We start from the raw sequence: 15698 nt of genomic DNA, 5'->3' as shown, positions 1-15698 counted from the left end.
TGACATTATGTAGTATGTATAATGACCTATAGTACTTCATCAGCGCGGGTTTCTCATCTGGCAACTGAAACTGGTTGCCCTCAAATGCGAATTGTACGCTGTTCACAACAAAAGCAAGAAAAATACTGTATGCCAAATGCGTATAATAAAATTCCTTGGTTAAATATTGAAGTGACGGGACCGCCATCAAAGCCATGAGTGCTTGTTGAATGATTATTCCAATAAAATTGAAAAGTAATAGGTAGTATTTGTTTCCAAAAGATTCACTGATACATGCCCCGAGCGGCAGAAGAAAAATGATTAACAGTTTACGACATTGAACAATTACCGACATTTCTTTTGCATCAAAAGCAATTTTATTGACCATAAACGAGTGCATCACTTTAATTAAGCATTTTATTTTTTTTATTTAATTTTATTGTCGTGGCAAAATTATTTTATTTTAGATTTTGAAATAATTAATTTAGTGCCATGGTTAAGGTAAGCTAATCTTCTTATAACAAATAGCAAGCATATTCATTAAAATATATTATGATATTTTATAACTTACGCATCTTCATAAATAAAATATAATAGAATATCTCATATAAGATCTGCACCTGCTCAAACGATTTTTGAAAAAATTTCAGATGGCTGATTCTGCTGTTAGTGTACAGGTGGCTTTAAGGATAAGGCCTTTAGTCAAATCCGAAATTTCTAAAGGATATGTTAAATGCCTCGAAACAGTGCCAAATAAACCTCAAGTTTTAATAAAAAATCTTTCTTTTACTTACAACCATGTATTTCCACCAGAAGTTTCGCAAGCTCAATTTTATGACACTGCTGTGAAGGGTTTAGTTGATGGATTGTTTCAGGGTAATTTATTTCTACTAGAATTTAATTTTGACATAACATAACTTTGGTGTAGGTGAATTTATCTCTCATCTATAATCCCAAATTCTATTTTTATCTTCAGTATCTTTACTTTATTATTTATTATTTTGTTCAATCTAAAAATATATTTTAGGCTACAATGTGACAATATTAGCTTATGGTCAGACTGGCTCCGGAAAAACTCATTCCATGGGCATGGCTTATTCAGGTGGACCAGTCGAGGAGATGGGTGTTATACCAAGAGCAGTAAAAGACATTTTTCAAAAAATTTCAACTCTGACGGAGCAATATTATTTTCAATTACAAGTTAGATCAATATAAACTACTTTCCAAATATTAAAGTAATAAATTTAAAGTGTATTGTTAAGGAGCATATGGGGTTTAAATGAGAATTAAAATTTAAAAGCCATAACCTTTTTACACTGTAATTAGAGTTTATTTGAATACCCATAAATGGTCAGAAATTAAACATGTCAGATTTTCAAAATCTTTGCATTGTGTTTGTACTTCTATATGTTTGGTTGAATATAATTGTTCTGCACTCCTTAGGAGTGGATATGGATTGCTATTTAATATAATTTGCTTTTAGAAATCATAATAGTTTATGAAATTGTAAACATAATAATAACAGTAAGTCATTTATTCAGTAAAGTATTTTCTCATGTTCTACAGGTATCATTTATGGAATTATATCAAGAACAATTATTTGATCTTTTATCAAAATCAAATAGAGATCAAAGTATAGTTGATATCAGAGAAGATCAACAAAAAAGAATTGTAATTCCTGGATTAACCGAAATTGAAGTACGTAATGCAAAAGATACATTAGATTGTTTAATTAGAGGATATCGTCGCAGAGCTGTAGGTGCAACTGCAATGAACAGTCAATCCAGTAGAAGTCATGCAATATTCACTATCCATATACAACAGCGAAAAATCAGCGATAAGTAAGTAATAGTCAGTAAAAGAAAAAAGCTTTACGTATTATTTTTTTGTTATTTAAAACTGGATCTAGTAATGATGAATGAAAATAATGGTTTTTGAATTGAAAATTATTTTAGTTCACCATGCTTGTCGCTTCGAAACCATACATACAAAGCATTTGTGCGAAAATTATGCGTGTGTAATGTTAGCGTTTTTTTGGATCTTCTGTTGACGTTTTCACAAAAACGATTGAACTGATTTCCTAACTTCAAATGCCATTGTATGTAATTTGGTAAGGACTAGCATTGATTAGTTTTGTGCGACGTTTGCGATCATAGTTTTAAAGAACATAATAAAATATTATGGTCCTGCGACAAGAGGTTTAATTTTAATAAATTCATCAAAGTTTGAAAAAATTTAATACCAGCTTCTCTCTAGGTCCATTATTCCACATTTAAATGTCTAAATATTTCCTTTTTATTACTAGAAATAGTCTAACAAGTTGCAAGTTCCATTCGGTAGACTTGGCAGGATCTTTATGGTCCTGCGACATGAGGTTTAATTTTAATAAATTCATCAAAGTTTGAAAAAATTTGATACCAGCTTCTCTCTAGGTCGATTATTCCACATTTAAATGTCTAAATATTTCCTTTTTATTACTAGAAATAGTCTAACAAGTTGCAAGTTCCATTCGGTAGACTTGGCAGGATCTTTATGGTCCTGCGACATGAGGTTTAATTTTAATAAATTCATCAAAGTTTGAAAAAATTTGATACCAGCTTCTCTCTAGGTCGATTATTCCACATTTAAATGTCTAAATATTTCCTTTTTATTACTAGAAATAGTCTAACAAGTTGCAAGTTACATTTGGTAGACTTGGCAGGATCTGAAAGAGCAAATAAAACAAAAGCAACTGGTAATCGCTTCCGAGAAAGTGTAAAAATTAATAAAGGATTGTTAGCTCTGGGTAATGTCATATCAAGATTGGGCGAGGGCTGTACGGGTTTCATAGGTTATCGTGACAGCAAATTAACAAGACTACTACAAGGTAAACTAAAACTTTAATTATTACATATATATATATATATATATATATATATATATATATTGTTACGAATGTGTGGGTGAGGATCCACACACAGATATAAAATAAGACATGAATACTCCACTCCCTATACGCATATACGAGTAAAAACCATGTCACTGATGAGTGTGTTCGAAGGCCTGTGGGGTAGTTAGTCTAGGAACAATCTAGACTCTAGAAGTAGTCGTAGTCTTGGGCTAGTCGTTGTCGAGGGTGTGAGTTGCCTGCAGGGCTTCAGAGTCGGCAAGCGTGCGGTCAACCGCACGAAAGTGTTAATCAAAATGTTTATACGAGTAGTGTGATTCTAGAGAACGTTATGGGGCGCAGCGTTTCGGGAGCTGTCGCCGAACCGAAAGTAGACTTATTGTTAGTGTAATTAGAAAATGTGATTGTTAAGTTAGTGAATCGGGCCCGATATATGGACAGGTTATGGACACGAATCAAGTCGTTAAAGGCTTATATATATATATATATATATATATATATATATATATATTCCATTTTCAATTGAAAATATAGATCAAAATATGTTTCCAATTGAAAATAAGCCCATCTCGGGCACTGCGGTGTGAAATGGAAATGGGAAAAACTCTCACACTACTTCTTCCCTGAATCGAGTTGGAGTTTAACTCAGCTCACGGACCTGCCCTAGGGCAGAGCACTCATTATTATTATTATTATATATATATATATCGTACGGATATATACGGCATCCGATTCCGACATACAAGTTGTTTTGATACGAGTTTCAGTCATTCCGAATCGTTCATATCTGTTTGTCATGTGTGATATATTTTCAATTTCTAGATTCTCTTGGGGGCAATGCGGTTACATTAATGATAGCTTGTGTAAGCCCAGCGGATTACAACATAGAAGAAATAATGAGCACGTTACGATATGCAAATAGAGCAAACAAAATAAAAAATAAACCAATTGTAAATAAAGAGCACAAAAATGAACTTGTACTGAAATCGAGACAAGAGGTTACAACATTTTGCACAATAATTTACTTATGTATATGTATATATATATATATATATATATTATATATCATTAAGAAAAATTAAGAAACTTGAAAAAATTCTAAAAGATTATTATTTATTTATATAATACATACACATTATATACATTATTACATTAATTTCAGATAAAGGATAATAATTTATTGAAAGCATTAGATTCATTAGATGATGAAACTAAGGGAGAGTTAAGCACAAGTGAAAGATCATGTAATATTCGTTTACATACAATTAAAGAAAGCATAGATGAAGTGCAGGTTTGTTTTCATATTTTATATCACTGACAGTTCAAAAAACTCTGCTTCTAATGATAAGTTTGAGAGTGATTTTTGAAATATAAAAGTATAGAATAACATGTTTATTAAAATGAGACAGTCTTAAATCCATTTTTAGAAAACACTAATAAAAGTTTATACTCATATTTTGGACCATGGTATTGAAAAAAGACCTGTATCAGAAGTGTCCTGTGAAAGCAGTGGTTTTCAAGAAGATGTTCACTTAGAATCATCTGAAAGCATTACTGACCTTGATGTAAAGGAACAACAAGATAACCATTTATCTCAGCAGGCAGCTTTAACAACAGGGCTCCAACAATTAAATAAGGAATTGGCTTCGAAGCGAACATTAGTGGCACAAGTTGCACAAAAAGTGAATATGCCAATACCTGAACCTAAATATGCTCCAAAAGACTTATTTGATATGATTGCTGACCCAAGGCGTTCAGTTGATGCCCATAATGGTATTATTACAATCAAATATATTAATCTGATATTTTTATAGCAACAAAAATATGTAAATATGTGAAAAGATACAATGTTAGTATGGGAAAGTTAAAATAATTTTCATTGTATCTGCTTAGAGCGCGGTACTGAACTGGAGAATCAGCTAACAGAAGCAGTGGCGAAAGTTGCTCAATATCAACAGGAAATGGATAAGCTACGCGAGCAACATAGACATGAATTGGCTGAATTAATGACAGCTGAAAAAAAGGCTCAGAAAATGAAAAAAGATCCAGATCATCTTAAGCTGGATTTCGAGCCAATGAGTTCATCAGAAAGTGATGATGAGGTTTATGCAGATTCCGCTAAAAAAGATCCTGATTTTAGACTAACGCCTATGTATAAGCAAGTCCGGTTAGTGAAGGTGAGTGAAATCATATTAATCAGTGAACATTTTTACTTTTGATTATTTAAAATGAGTGATTTTTTTTTTACAATAATATTTGGGTTAAATAATGCTTAAAATTTATGACCGTACTGGATTTATGAGAGTCTGGGAACACAAAGCAAAAGCTTTGTGCATCTTGTTTCTCCAAATTAAATTAAAATTAAAGCATGAGATATACATAAATATCAATATTCTCAATTACTCTCTAATATATTAGCAAATTAGTTGGCAGTGGTTTTCTCTCTCCGATGGTATCAATTGATTTTTTAGGTTTGCTCACGTAGTTGAAATATAAAAACTTTTTGTTATTGGATAGCAGACAAAAAAAACGGCAGTGTAAAAATTGGTTTGATAAATTTTGTTCTGGTAATTTTTCACTCAAATATGAAAACGCTCTGGTCGTCCAACTTGTCTGAATAAAAAATTGATTACAAAAGTGATCTAAATTCACAAAACGAAATGGTGATTTATTCCATTATTGGCATCACATATTTTTGGCCACTCAACAAAAATTACTAGACCATATAATGCTGACCTTGCCTTTTTTTATTACTTTTGGTTTTGATCTTTACAAAACTCCTTTAATGCTAAACAATTCAATGATTATTCTTGAATCAGTTTTTGTTAATAATAACCAGAAGTTTTTAGAAGTGGGATTATGCTTGCTTGAAGTAGCTTAAAAGATGACAAAAATCAGTGATAAAAATAGACAATGCATTTCAGAATAAAGTTATTTAGTTTCATAAAAAAAATGTTGATTTTCTTCCGCACTTAATTTAGTTGCCAACTTGATATTATATAATCATGTTTATAATTTTTTTTTGAAAAACTTTCCTTTTGGTCAATTATTCCTTTTTTTGCTCATATACAGAAACTGCCAAGGCATAAGCGAGTGTCAGCAGATGTAAGCCAATGTAGCTGTAAAGGTAAATGTGAAAACAGATTATGTGGTTGTCGCAAAAACAACAGGAAATGTTACAGGAAATGCAAGTGCTCAAAAGAAAACTGCAAAAATATGTAATAACACCAAATCCGATACTAGTGAATGCAGGTGATATGTTTTTTCTTAAATATAAGGATATATCCTTATATTTAAGAAAAAACATATCATTTCATATATGAAATGAGTAATAAGACTGACAATATTTTCAAGATTAATAATTACCTGTTTTAATGCCATATTATTACTTAAAAGGCTGAATTAGATGTTTAATAATTTAGTATAGAAGAATCAACATTTAAATGAGAAATAATTATAAGTAATTTCATGAATTTCTTCCTAGATTGAAATAATTAGAAACAAAAAATGAATTGTTGATCTAATACATTCCATTGATTTTAAATTTCTAAAAATAATTATTTAATGTTTATTATAGGTTATTAATATAATATTAAATTAGTATTGCTTGTTATTGTAGATTTAATTTTTTTCTTAACGCAAAGGCTCGTTTTACGAAAAATGTATATATAGTTAAAATAGTGTATAGAAAATTTACATACAGCTAACAATTTTAAAATGTAACTTGAAATTTTTACTATAAATAATATATGCATATAAAAGGTGCAAAGCAATGGTTTTAAAGGTCTTTTTGAAAGATTAGGTTTTGATTAGTTTTTAGTATTTTGATATCAAACTGTATATATGTAATAGTTAATAAAAATAAATCTATTTTATTAAATGTATTGTTTTTGTTAAGTTCTTTTGATGTCTGTTCGCCGATTCAACAAAATCCAGGTCTATGGAATTTCATTGTTTAGTTTCAAATGCTTGTCAGGTGAGCAATTTATCAATAATTATTGAATTAAATCATACTAAAAAAAAACTTCTTCAAATCGACCAAAAATGGTTTAAATAAGAATTACATTTTTATAGGTTTAAAGAAATTCATATAGGTAAAACATTAATTTCAGTATCTGTTTAGTTTTTTTTTTCTTCAAATAACACTTAATATTTAGTATTAGATTCAATTTCTAAAGTATAACTGTACTTTTGATTTGATTTATAGATTTAGTGGAGAAAAGTTATATTGAAAAAAATTATCTACTTAGAAGAGGAATCAGTGCCGACATACTTTTAGTATGATAACACAAGAGCTATATGACAAGCATCATAATGAAATGGTTAACAATGTTATATGTAAATAAGCATGTGTTTTAAAAATAAGTTTTTATAATCACAAAAATGTGAATAAAACATTTATATAAACAGCACTAAATGAATGTTAATCAAACTCTTAAAAAAAGCTTAATAATTTTTGCTTCTTTATTTTATTTCCTTCCCATAGAGACGATTAAATTAGACAGAAATTCAGCAATCCTGAACCGATTTTAAAAAATTGAAAAATATCAGTTGGAAATCGTGCTAATTAGTTTCTCGTAAAGATCGGCGGGGTCGTTTTTTCGTAATCAATTGTTAATTTTTTGAGGATTTCATTAATATATATATATAGCTGGGTCATTCTTTTACAAACCGGACACTTTTTAACCTTGACATTTTAGAATTGTCTGAAAATTTGTTTACAGATACTATTCATAAAATCATTTGACACGTATTTCAGGATTTTGCTGAAAAAAAATTTTTGACGTTAATATTTACGATTGAAATATGGATTTTTTGCTCAATTTCTATGAACATCATCTGCGGTAAATTAATTATCTCCGGATGTGCTGATCCGATCAGTATTATTTTTTTTTATTACACTCATATTGAAGTGAACTTAGTAATGATTAAAAAAATTTTTTTTGTTTTTGCAATTTTCTTAACAATAACAACCCTTAAATATTTACAAAGGTTTTACTCGGCCTTTACCCGAATTGAATCGATCCAAAAAAAAACATATATTTTCTTTTTTTCTCTGCAACAAAATTCTTTTTACAATTTGTTGGAGGTTTTGTTACATCGAAAGATATTAAATATTTTCAAGCGCGAGTCGCGCTTTTCACGTCGTGGACCTCAAAGACTTGTACTCATTTGTCACTTTCGAATAACAATCTTATTGTTTTTGGTTGAAAAATATTTTATAATTTTGCTTCTGGCGAAAAATGAACATATAGTCGAAAAAAACATTAGGGGAGAGCGGAGCTTAAAAGTTCGTGGGTAAAAAGATCCACTGCCAATATCTCAAAAACAAGTAAAGTTAGAAATTTTTTGACAACAATATTTGAATGTAGAGGAATATTTAAGTTGGCTTCAACCCTTTCTGATATAATCTCTATTAAAGCTTACATGTGGGTGGGGTAAACAGAGTCAACCACATCTTCATACTGGCCTAGGTGTAAATAATAAGGAAATAGTAAATAAAAAATTAAATTAAGTTAGAAAGAAGCTATTTTACAATAGATATATTGATATATATATATAATTATATATAAATTAATAGTTAATTAACTCTGCTGATAAATATTTCTGACAAAGCATCAGATCAAAGGTATATCTGGTATTTTCTTTATAAAAATATACGAATGAAATTTTTATGTTACATTGGCTATATAATTTAGCTATTATTACGTAAAATTCTATTAAAATTAAAAATAAGTCGATCCCTTTTTATCCAGGCTACGGAGTGAAGGCGGAAAATGACGAATTTAAAAAAAGTGGCTGAAAAACATTTTTTTATTATTAGAAAAATCTAACTGAACAATCCGTCTACATTCAAATATTGTTGTCAAAAAATTTCTAACTTTACTTGTTTTTGAGATATTGGCAGTGGATCTTTTTACCCACGAACTTTTAAGCTCCGCTCTCCCCTAATGTTTTTTTCGACTATATGTTCATTTTTCGCCAGAAGCAAAATTATAAAATATTTTTCAACCAAAAACAATAAGATTGTTATTCGAAAGTGACAAATGAGTACAAGTCTTTGAGGTCCACGACGTGAAAAGCGCGACTCGCGCTTGAAAATATTTAATATCTTTCGATGTAACAAAACCTCCAACAAATTGTAAAAAGAATTTTGTTGCAGAGAAAAAAAGAAAATATATGTTTTTTTTTGGATCGATTCAATTCGGGTAAAGGCCGAGTAAAACCTTTGTAAATATTTAAGGGTTGTTATTGTTAAGAAAATTGCAAAAACAAAAAAAATTTTTTTAATCATTACTAAGTTCACTTCAATATGAGTGTAATAAAAAAAAATAATACTGATCGGATCAGCACATCCGGAGATAATTAATTTACCGCAGATGATGTTCATAGAAATTGAGCAAAAAATCCATATTTCAATCGTAAATATTAACGTCAAAAAATTTTTTTCAGCAAAATCCTGAAATATGTGTCAAATGATTTTATGAATAGTATCTGTAAACAAATTTTCAGACAATTCTAAAATGTCAAGGTTAAAAAGTGTCCGGTTTGTAAAAGAATGACCCAGCTCATGGTTTTAACCAATATCTTAAAAAATCATTAAAGTTTGAAATTAATGTTATGACGATTATTTACATATATCGTGAAGTTCATGCAACTTGCCTTCAGACAAAATGCCACTTTCTCCTAGTTAAAACTCGTTTTATTAGCAGAACATCGATTGGTGATTGAAAACTAGAAAAATAAGACAACTAAAAGGAGACTATTCAAATAACTGTTATTAAACGGATATAATAATACATTAACTTATTATTATGTTTCGAAATATTTAATAAATGAGTATACTGTATAATGAAACATAGTAAAACCTACCATTGATTTCGTTATTCACATCATTAGTACTTTCTGTCAAATATTTGTTGGATTACATCATAGATAAACAAGTATAAATGGATTATTATATATATACGAGTATATATATATATATATATATATATATATATATATGTATATATATATATATATATATATATATATATATATATATATACTTTTCATATACACTGTTTTACTTATTTTTGTCTGTCAATTATGTATTTTTTTATAATGTTTTTAATTTGTAACCCTGAATTATTTAATTGTAGCACTGAAGATGGGTCAAATCCAGACCCGAAACGTATGTTCTCTATAAATAAAAACATTTTTCATTAAAACTGTTTTTTAATTACTGGATGGATGCCCAAGAAACAATTTTATTATATTATTTCACCATCTGAAGAAAAACCTCTCGCTTTATATATATATATATATATATATATATTTATATATATATATATATATATGCGAAGACTTATTGAGCGAACATATGCGATGAACTGACCGAAACTGACAATTTTACGACATTGTTTTAGCTGTAAGACAGGAAATTGTTGGTGGGGATAAATCAATGGTTGCTTTTTTTTTTATATATATTTTTGAACAGCAATCAGACCTTACGTCCTATGAGCTGTTGGGCTAAAACTTCTTACTTCGTATTTATTTTAGATGGTAACCCAGTGGTTAATCCATCCATATTTGATGATTTTGTTATTAGAATTAATCTAATAGGGCTGACATTTTATTGGTGCAGCAATGCCGGACAAGGGCTATTTTCACTTGGAAACATATTGCTATCTATTAGTGATGTGCCGACTCGAAAAATTCCCGATTCGAATGATTCGAATCAGAAAAAAACCTGATTCGAATCATGATTCGAATCAACTCGAATCAAGTATATATATGGACAAAAAAAATCATGGATGTATTAATTTAGTAAAAGTGATCCAAATTTATAATCAAAATTGTCAGTTTAACCAATATAACCGACGAAGTAGAAATTGTAAACATAAATCACTATCAAAAAGTATATTCTGAAAATTATTAAAAATGATGTAATTTTGAGGACGGCTAAAACATATCTTCAAATTAATTTACAATAATAGATTACCAAACAATTGTGCATCACTAAAGCATATAAAATAATATTTGGAATCATGGGTCGATTGTTTATTTTACTATGTAATCAGTAAAGGATCGCATCTAAACTGAGAGCTGAAAGTTAATTTCATTAATGTGAATTTGCCATTACTTACATAATCAGAAGTTAATATATTATTTACTGACTTTCTGGTGTTTAGTAATTGTTTCAAAAGAGAATTATATTGAAAGATTCCCGAAACTCGTTTCATAATTTTGAGTGGTTTATTCTGATAACATTTAAAATCTAAAAGACTTAATTATTATCAAAATTGGGTATTGATATTTCACGAATAAAATCGCTCTCAGCGCTCCGTAAAATAAATAAACACGCAAGAACGACGACGCATTGTATCGCCCATACGGTTAACTCATATCGCTTGAACTCATATCGCTCGAACGGCTTGAAGTCGGGATGATTCGAATCAGAATTGAAGTCGGAACAACTCATAACGCCGCTTGATTCGAGTTGGCTCATATGAAGTCGGAATAACTCATATCGCCGCTTGATTCGGTTTGAGTCATATGAAGTCGGATGATATAGTTAGTCGATGAATGCGGTTAAAGTCACACAAAGACGATTGGAGTTGGCCGATACATTTAAGCATATTAAAGTCGGGTGGCTCGCATGATTTAATTCATTATTTATTTTTTATATTTATGATATTTATTTTTTATATTATTATAATATTGAATTAAATTAAAACATTTTTTTATATTTATATTTATGAAAAATTTTATATTTATGAAAAATTTGTGTTAATACATATTTTATCACAGTAAATATTTCGCGGCTTGATGCGAGTTGATTCGAATCAAGTAAAATCTGATTCGAATCAAGTCGTTAAAGGCTTGATTCGAATGATTCGAATCACTTGATTCGACTTGGCACATCACTATATCTATATTTTCAAGTGAAAATCGTTGTCACTGGGTACCGAACCCGGGACCTCTGAAACAAGTCCCGTCGCTCTTAACCGCTGACCTACGGGCGAGCCCAATGGTTGTTTAGTAAATCACATTTTATTATAAAAATTATAATAAAATTATAAAAATAAATTGTTTTAACATCATAGACAGTTAAGTGGACAACATTTAGATAATTATGTTCGGATACATCTTTACGTTTCAAAAGTTTCTGAACATTTTGGCATACCTGGATATATGTGTGTATGGGTATGTATTTCGAGAACACGGATCAACCGATTTGAATGATTCAAAAAACATTCGACTTCTATTGATAAGGAGACGTGGTGATTAGTTTTTGGCAACGGCATGTCCTGCCGTTTTGAAAATACGGGGCAAAAAATGCCAAAAATGGTAATTCTGTTTTTGAGATAACGGAGTATCCGATTTGAATGATTCAAAAAACAAATTATTTGCATTGACGAAATGAAAAATCGTGAACAAAATGAAAAAATGCCAGTTGGCGGCCACAAATAATCATCATTCATAAGCACATCAAACTATCAGATATTTTAAATACAATAACAAATTTGGTTACATTTCTATGGGTACCGTACCAAGGTTTATCAGTTAGACTGTAATCGATACTTTCTCCCTTCGCATCCAACGCAGCGTAATTGTTTTAAAAAAAAGTTCAAAATTTACAAAATATTTCAAAACAAAACAAAAATTTTTTTTCAAAAAGTCTTTTTTTTTCAAACATTTCAATACTTACATACTAATTTTTCAAAGTTTAGAAAAAAAATTGAATCTTTTAAAAATCTTAATTTACTTCCCGTAGGGCAAGTTATAGTAATCGCAAAAAAATCAACTAGTTGGTTTGGTATTTAGCCTTGAGGCAAGTTACATGAACTTCCCGATATGTGTAAATAATTGGTTTAATCAAAAAAGTGTGTAAATAATATACTTCATCAATCCAACTTAAAAAAAACGATAATAATTTTAGTAAAGTTTGACGAATTTTTAAAATTAAACTACTTGTCGTAATACCGTAATATTACAGTAAGTTATATACAGTACAGTACAAGCCAAAAAAAGTTCCATGAAAATCGGCTTAAATTTTTTTTTCAACAGTTCATTACAAGAAAACGGCTCGGTAGATTTTCACCTAAAATTAATCAGTACCATTTCCAACTAATATCTTTCGAATAGTTTTTGATTTTTTAAAATCGGTTCGGTAGGATGAGCTTAAATGTGTACGAAAAGTTTAACACTTTTTTTCAAATTACAAAGAAACGGCTTGGCAGATCGTCGCACAAAACTGACAAACGATAGTCCTCACCGAAATACATCAAATGGCTTTTAAATTTCTGAAATCGGTTCAGGCGCTTTTGAGAAAACGTCGATCAAAAGTCTAATTTTGACAAATGTCAAAAAAACTATACCAATTTTTGCAAACTTTGACGAATTTTTAAAGCTAAACGAGTTGTCGTAGAGCCGTAATATTTTAGTATGACCTAGAAACCTATGGTATCTACCGTCAAAAAAAAATCATAAAAATCGTCGATTTTTTTTTTTTAAAACGTTATTACAAGAAAACGGCTTGGCCGATCTTTACCAAAAACTAATCAGCACGATTCCCAACCAATATCTATCGAACGGTTTTTGAATTTTCAGAATCGATTCAGAATTGCGGGCTAAAACGTGGGCGAAAAAATTTTCACTTTTCTGCAATTTACAAAGAAACGGCCCGGCCGATCGCCGCACAAAACTCAGAGACGATAGTCCTCATCGAGATACATCAAATGGCTTTTAAATTTTTGGCCGTTTTGGAGAAAACGTCGATTTACGGCAAAAAATCTGTTCACACACACACACACACACACACACACAATACTTTTTCCAAATTTGGTCTCATTCGATTCAGAATGGCTTGAAACGTCGAGAAAACATAAAATTAGCCATTCGGATTTTTTGATGAAAACATAAACTTCTCCTTCGGGAAGTTAAAAATCAAAATTTTTATTTATTTTATGTTTCAGAGGTTTCTGAACATTTTGGCATACCTTAGAAAAAATGGATGTATGTGTGTGTGTGTGTACGTGTGTGTATGTATGTGCGGATACAAATTTTCGTCGACGATTTCGGGAACACGGATCAACCGATTTGAATAATTCAAAAAACATTCGATTCGTATTGATAAGGAGACGTGCTGATTAGTTTTTGGCAAAGGCAGGTCTACCCGTTCCGAAGATACGGCGCAAAAAGTGCCGAAAACGGTAACTCAGCTTCTAAGAGAACGGGGCGTCCGATTTGAATAATTCAAAAACCATTTCACTTGTATTGACAAGATGAAGAATCGATAAAATTTTCATGAAGGTAGGTCTAGCGGTTTCGCAGATATTTTATAGAGATTTTAACAATAAGTATACATTTTGTTAACATTCCTATGGGTTCCGTACCAATGCTTATGCGTTAGACAGCGACGCGGGGCTCACGCGCTTTATATTTTGTCCCTATGCAGTTAAAGCAGTACGATTGCTTTGAAAAGAAAGTTCAGATTTTCCACAATATGTCAAAATAAAAAAAAAATTTTCAAAAAAAAATTTTTTAAAAATTATTTTTTTCAAAAAAAGTAATTTCTTGTCCAATTTATAGTTTCTCAAAAATCTATTTTTTTCGAAGTAAAATTTTTTCAAAAATGTTAATCTTTTTTAAAAAAAAATTAAAATAACGCCATGCGCTCTATTGGTTTTTACTACTAATACACCTGCTTTTTGTTGTGTTGCGTCTTGCAATACCTATATTAAATAGGTTGATAAGTTAATGTAAAGTTTCGTCACATTGTAAACAAATTTTTATTATGTAATTCATGCTATATTCATCTGTGAATTAATTGAATATGCAAATGTATCTAACTTTAATCGTTCTTAATGTTTACTTTCCGAAGAAGTATGTTTTTGTTCCGCCGATTTAAAAGATTTGATGAAAGCCCATAAATAAATAAGCATGTGAAAGCCTTTCGATTACACCCGATCGGCCAAGTCTTTTCTTATAATTAGCAAATAAGTCCATGGTTTTGCCAAAAATTCCTCTAACAATTTTGAAAACCATTCGAAAAATATCAGTTGGAAATTGCGTTGATTAATTTTTGGTAAAGATCATTCGCGCTGTGTTTTCATTGGAAAAGAGTTTTAGGCTTTTTGAATATATAAGCAGACATGCTTGAATTTGCATTGCCAACTTAAAAATGTGTATGAATCAAAATGTTTAAAACATCTAGCTTCATCAAACCTCTAATCAACTAGATTATTTAGCATCATATGAAAATATATATATATATATATATATTATATTATATATATTAATATATAAAAAATCATTTTACACAAAAGGTATCAATTTTTATTTTCTGATGCTTACTTATACAAATCTACTTCTTATTGAATTTTACAAAAATGCACATCATATGTATATAAAATAATTATATTAAAGTAATAAAAATATTTATATAAAAACCTTAAAGTAATCGAATATATATATATATATATATATATATATATATTAATTTTTTTTATTATAATTTTGATGTTGAAATATGTGATATTCAGTGTTCAGGGCAATACATCAATTAAAAAATTTGTATGACTTTAAAACATTTTTATTTTTTCCATACGTTTCGACACATTGTTTTGTGTCATCTTCAGTGGACTATGTAATTGAATTAATCCTAATTATTTCATATTATAAATGTTCACAATGCACAATCCTAATTATTTCATATTATAAATGTTCACAATGCAACAAAAAACCAATCTTTGTCATTTTAAATTGAACCATATATAAATTTTTGAATGAGATTTTTTATGAATTTGTAAAGTACATCACGCCGTACATTTCTGTGCTCCGA

At 29.6% G+C, this 15698-nt stretch overlaps 1 protein-coding gene across 1 annotated transcript; it reads left to right on the top strand.

Annotated features, from left to right (window-relative positions):
* Window positions 1-629: 629 nt before the first annotated feature.
* LOC113366494 (chromosome-associated kinesin KIF4A-like) lies at window positions 630-5043 on the top strand (the record flags this gene model as incomplete). Its single annotated transcript, XM_026608109.1, has 8 exons — window positions 630-855; window positions 1007-1179; window positions 1546-1820; window positions 2637-2845; window positions 3689-3864; window positions 4029-4157; window positions 4294-4639; window positions 4760-5043. Coding segments are annotated over exons 1-8 (1818 nt in total), but the record flags the coding sequence as incomplete, so codon positions are not given.
* Between the last annotated feature and the right edge of the window lie 10655 nt (window positions 5044-15698).

The sequence above is a fragment of the Ctenocephalides felis genome, unplaced genomic scaffold (genome assembly GCF_003426905.1).
Source record: "Ctenocephalides felis isolate EL2017-DRISC unplaced genomic scaffold, ASM342690v1 CF-g0.4_SCAFFOLD_00598, whole genome shotgun sequence".
Lineage (NCBI taxonomy): Eukaryota > Metazoa > Arthropoda > Insecta > Siphonaptera > Pulicidae > Ctenocephalides > Ctenocephalides felis.
Note: the sequence above shows the minus strand (reverse complement) of the source record. Positions and strands in the feature narration are given on the sequence as shown.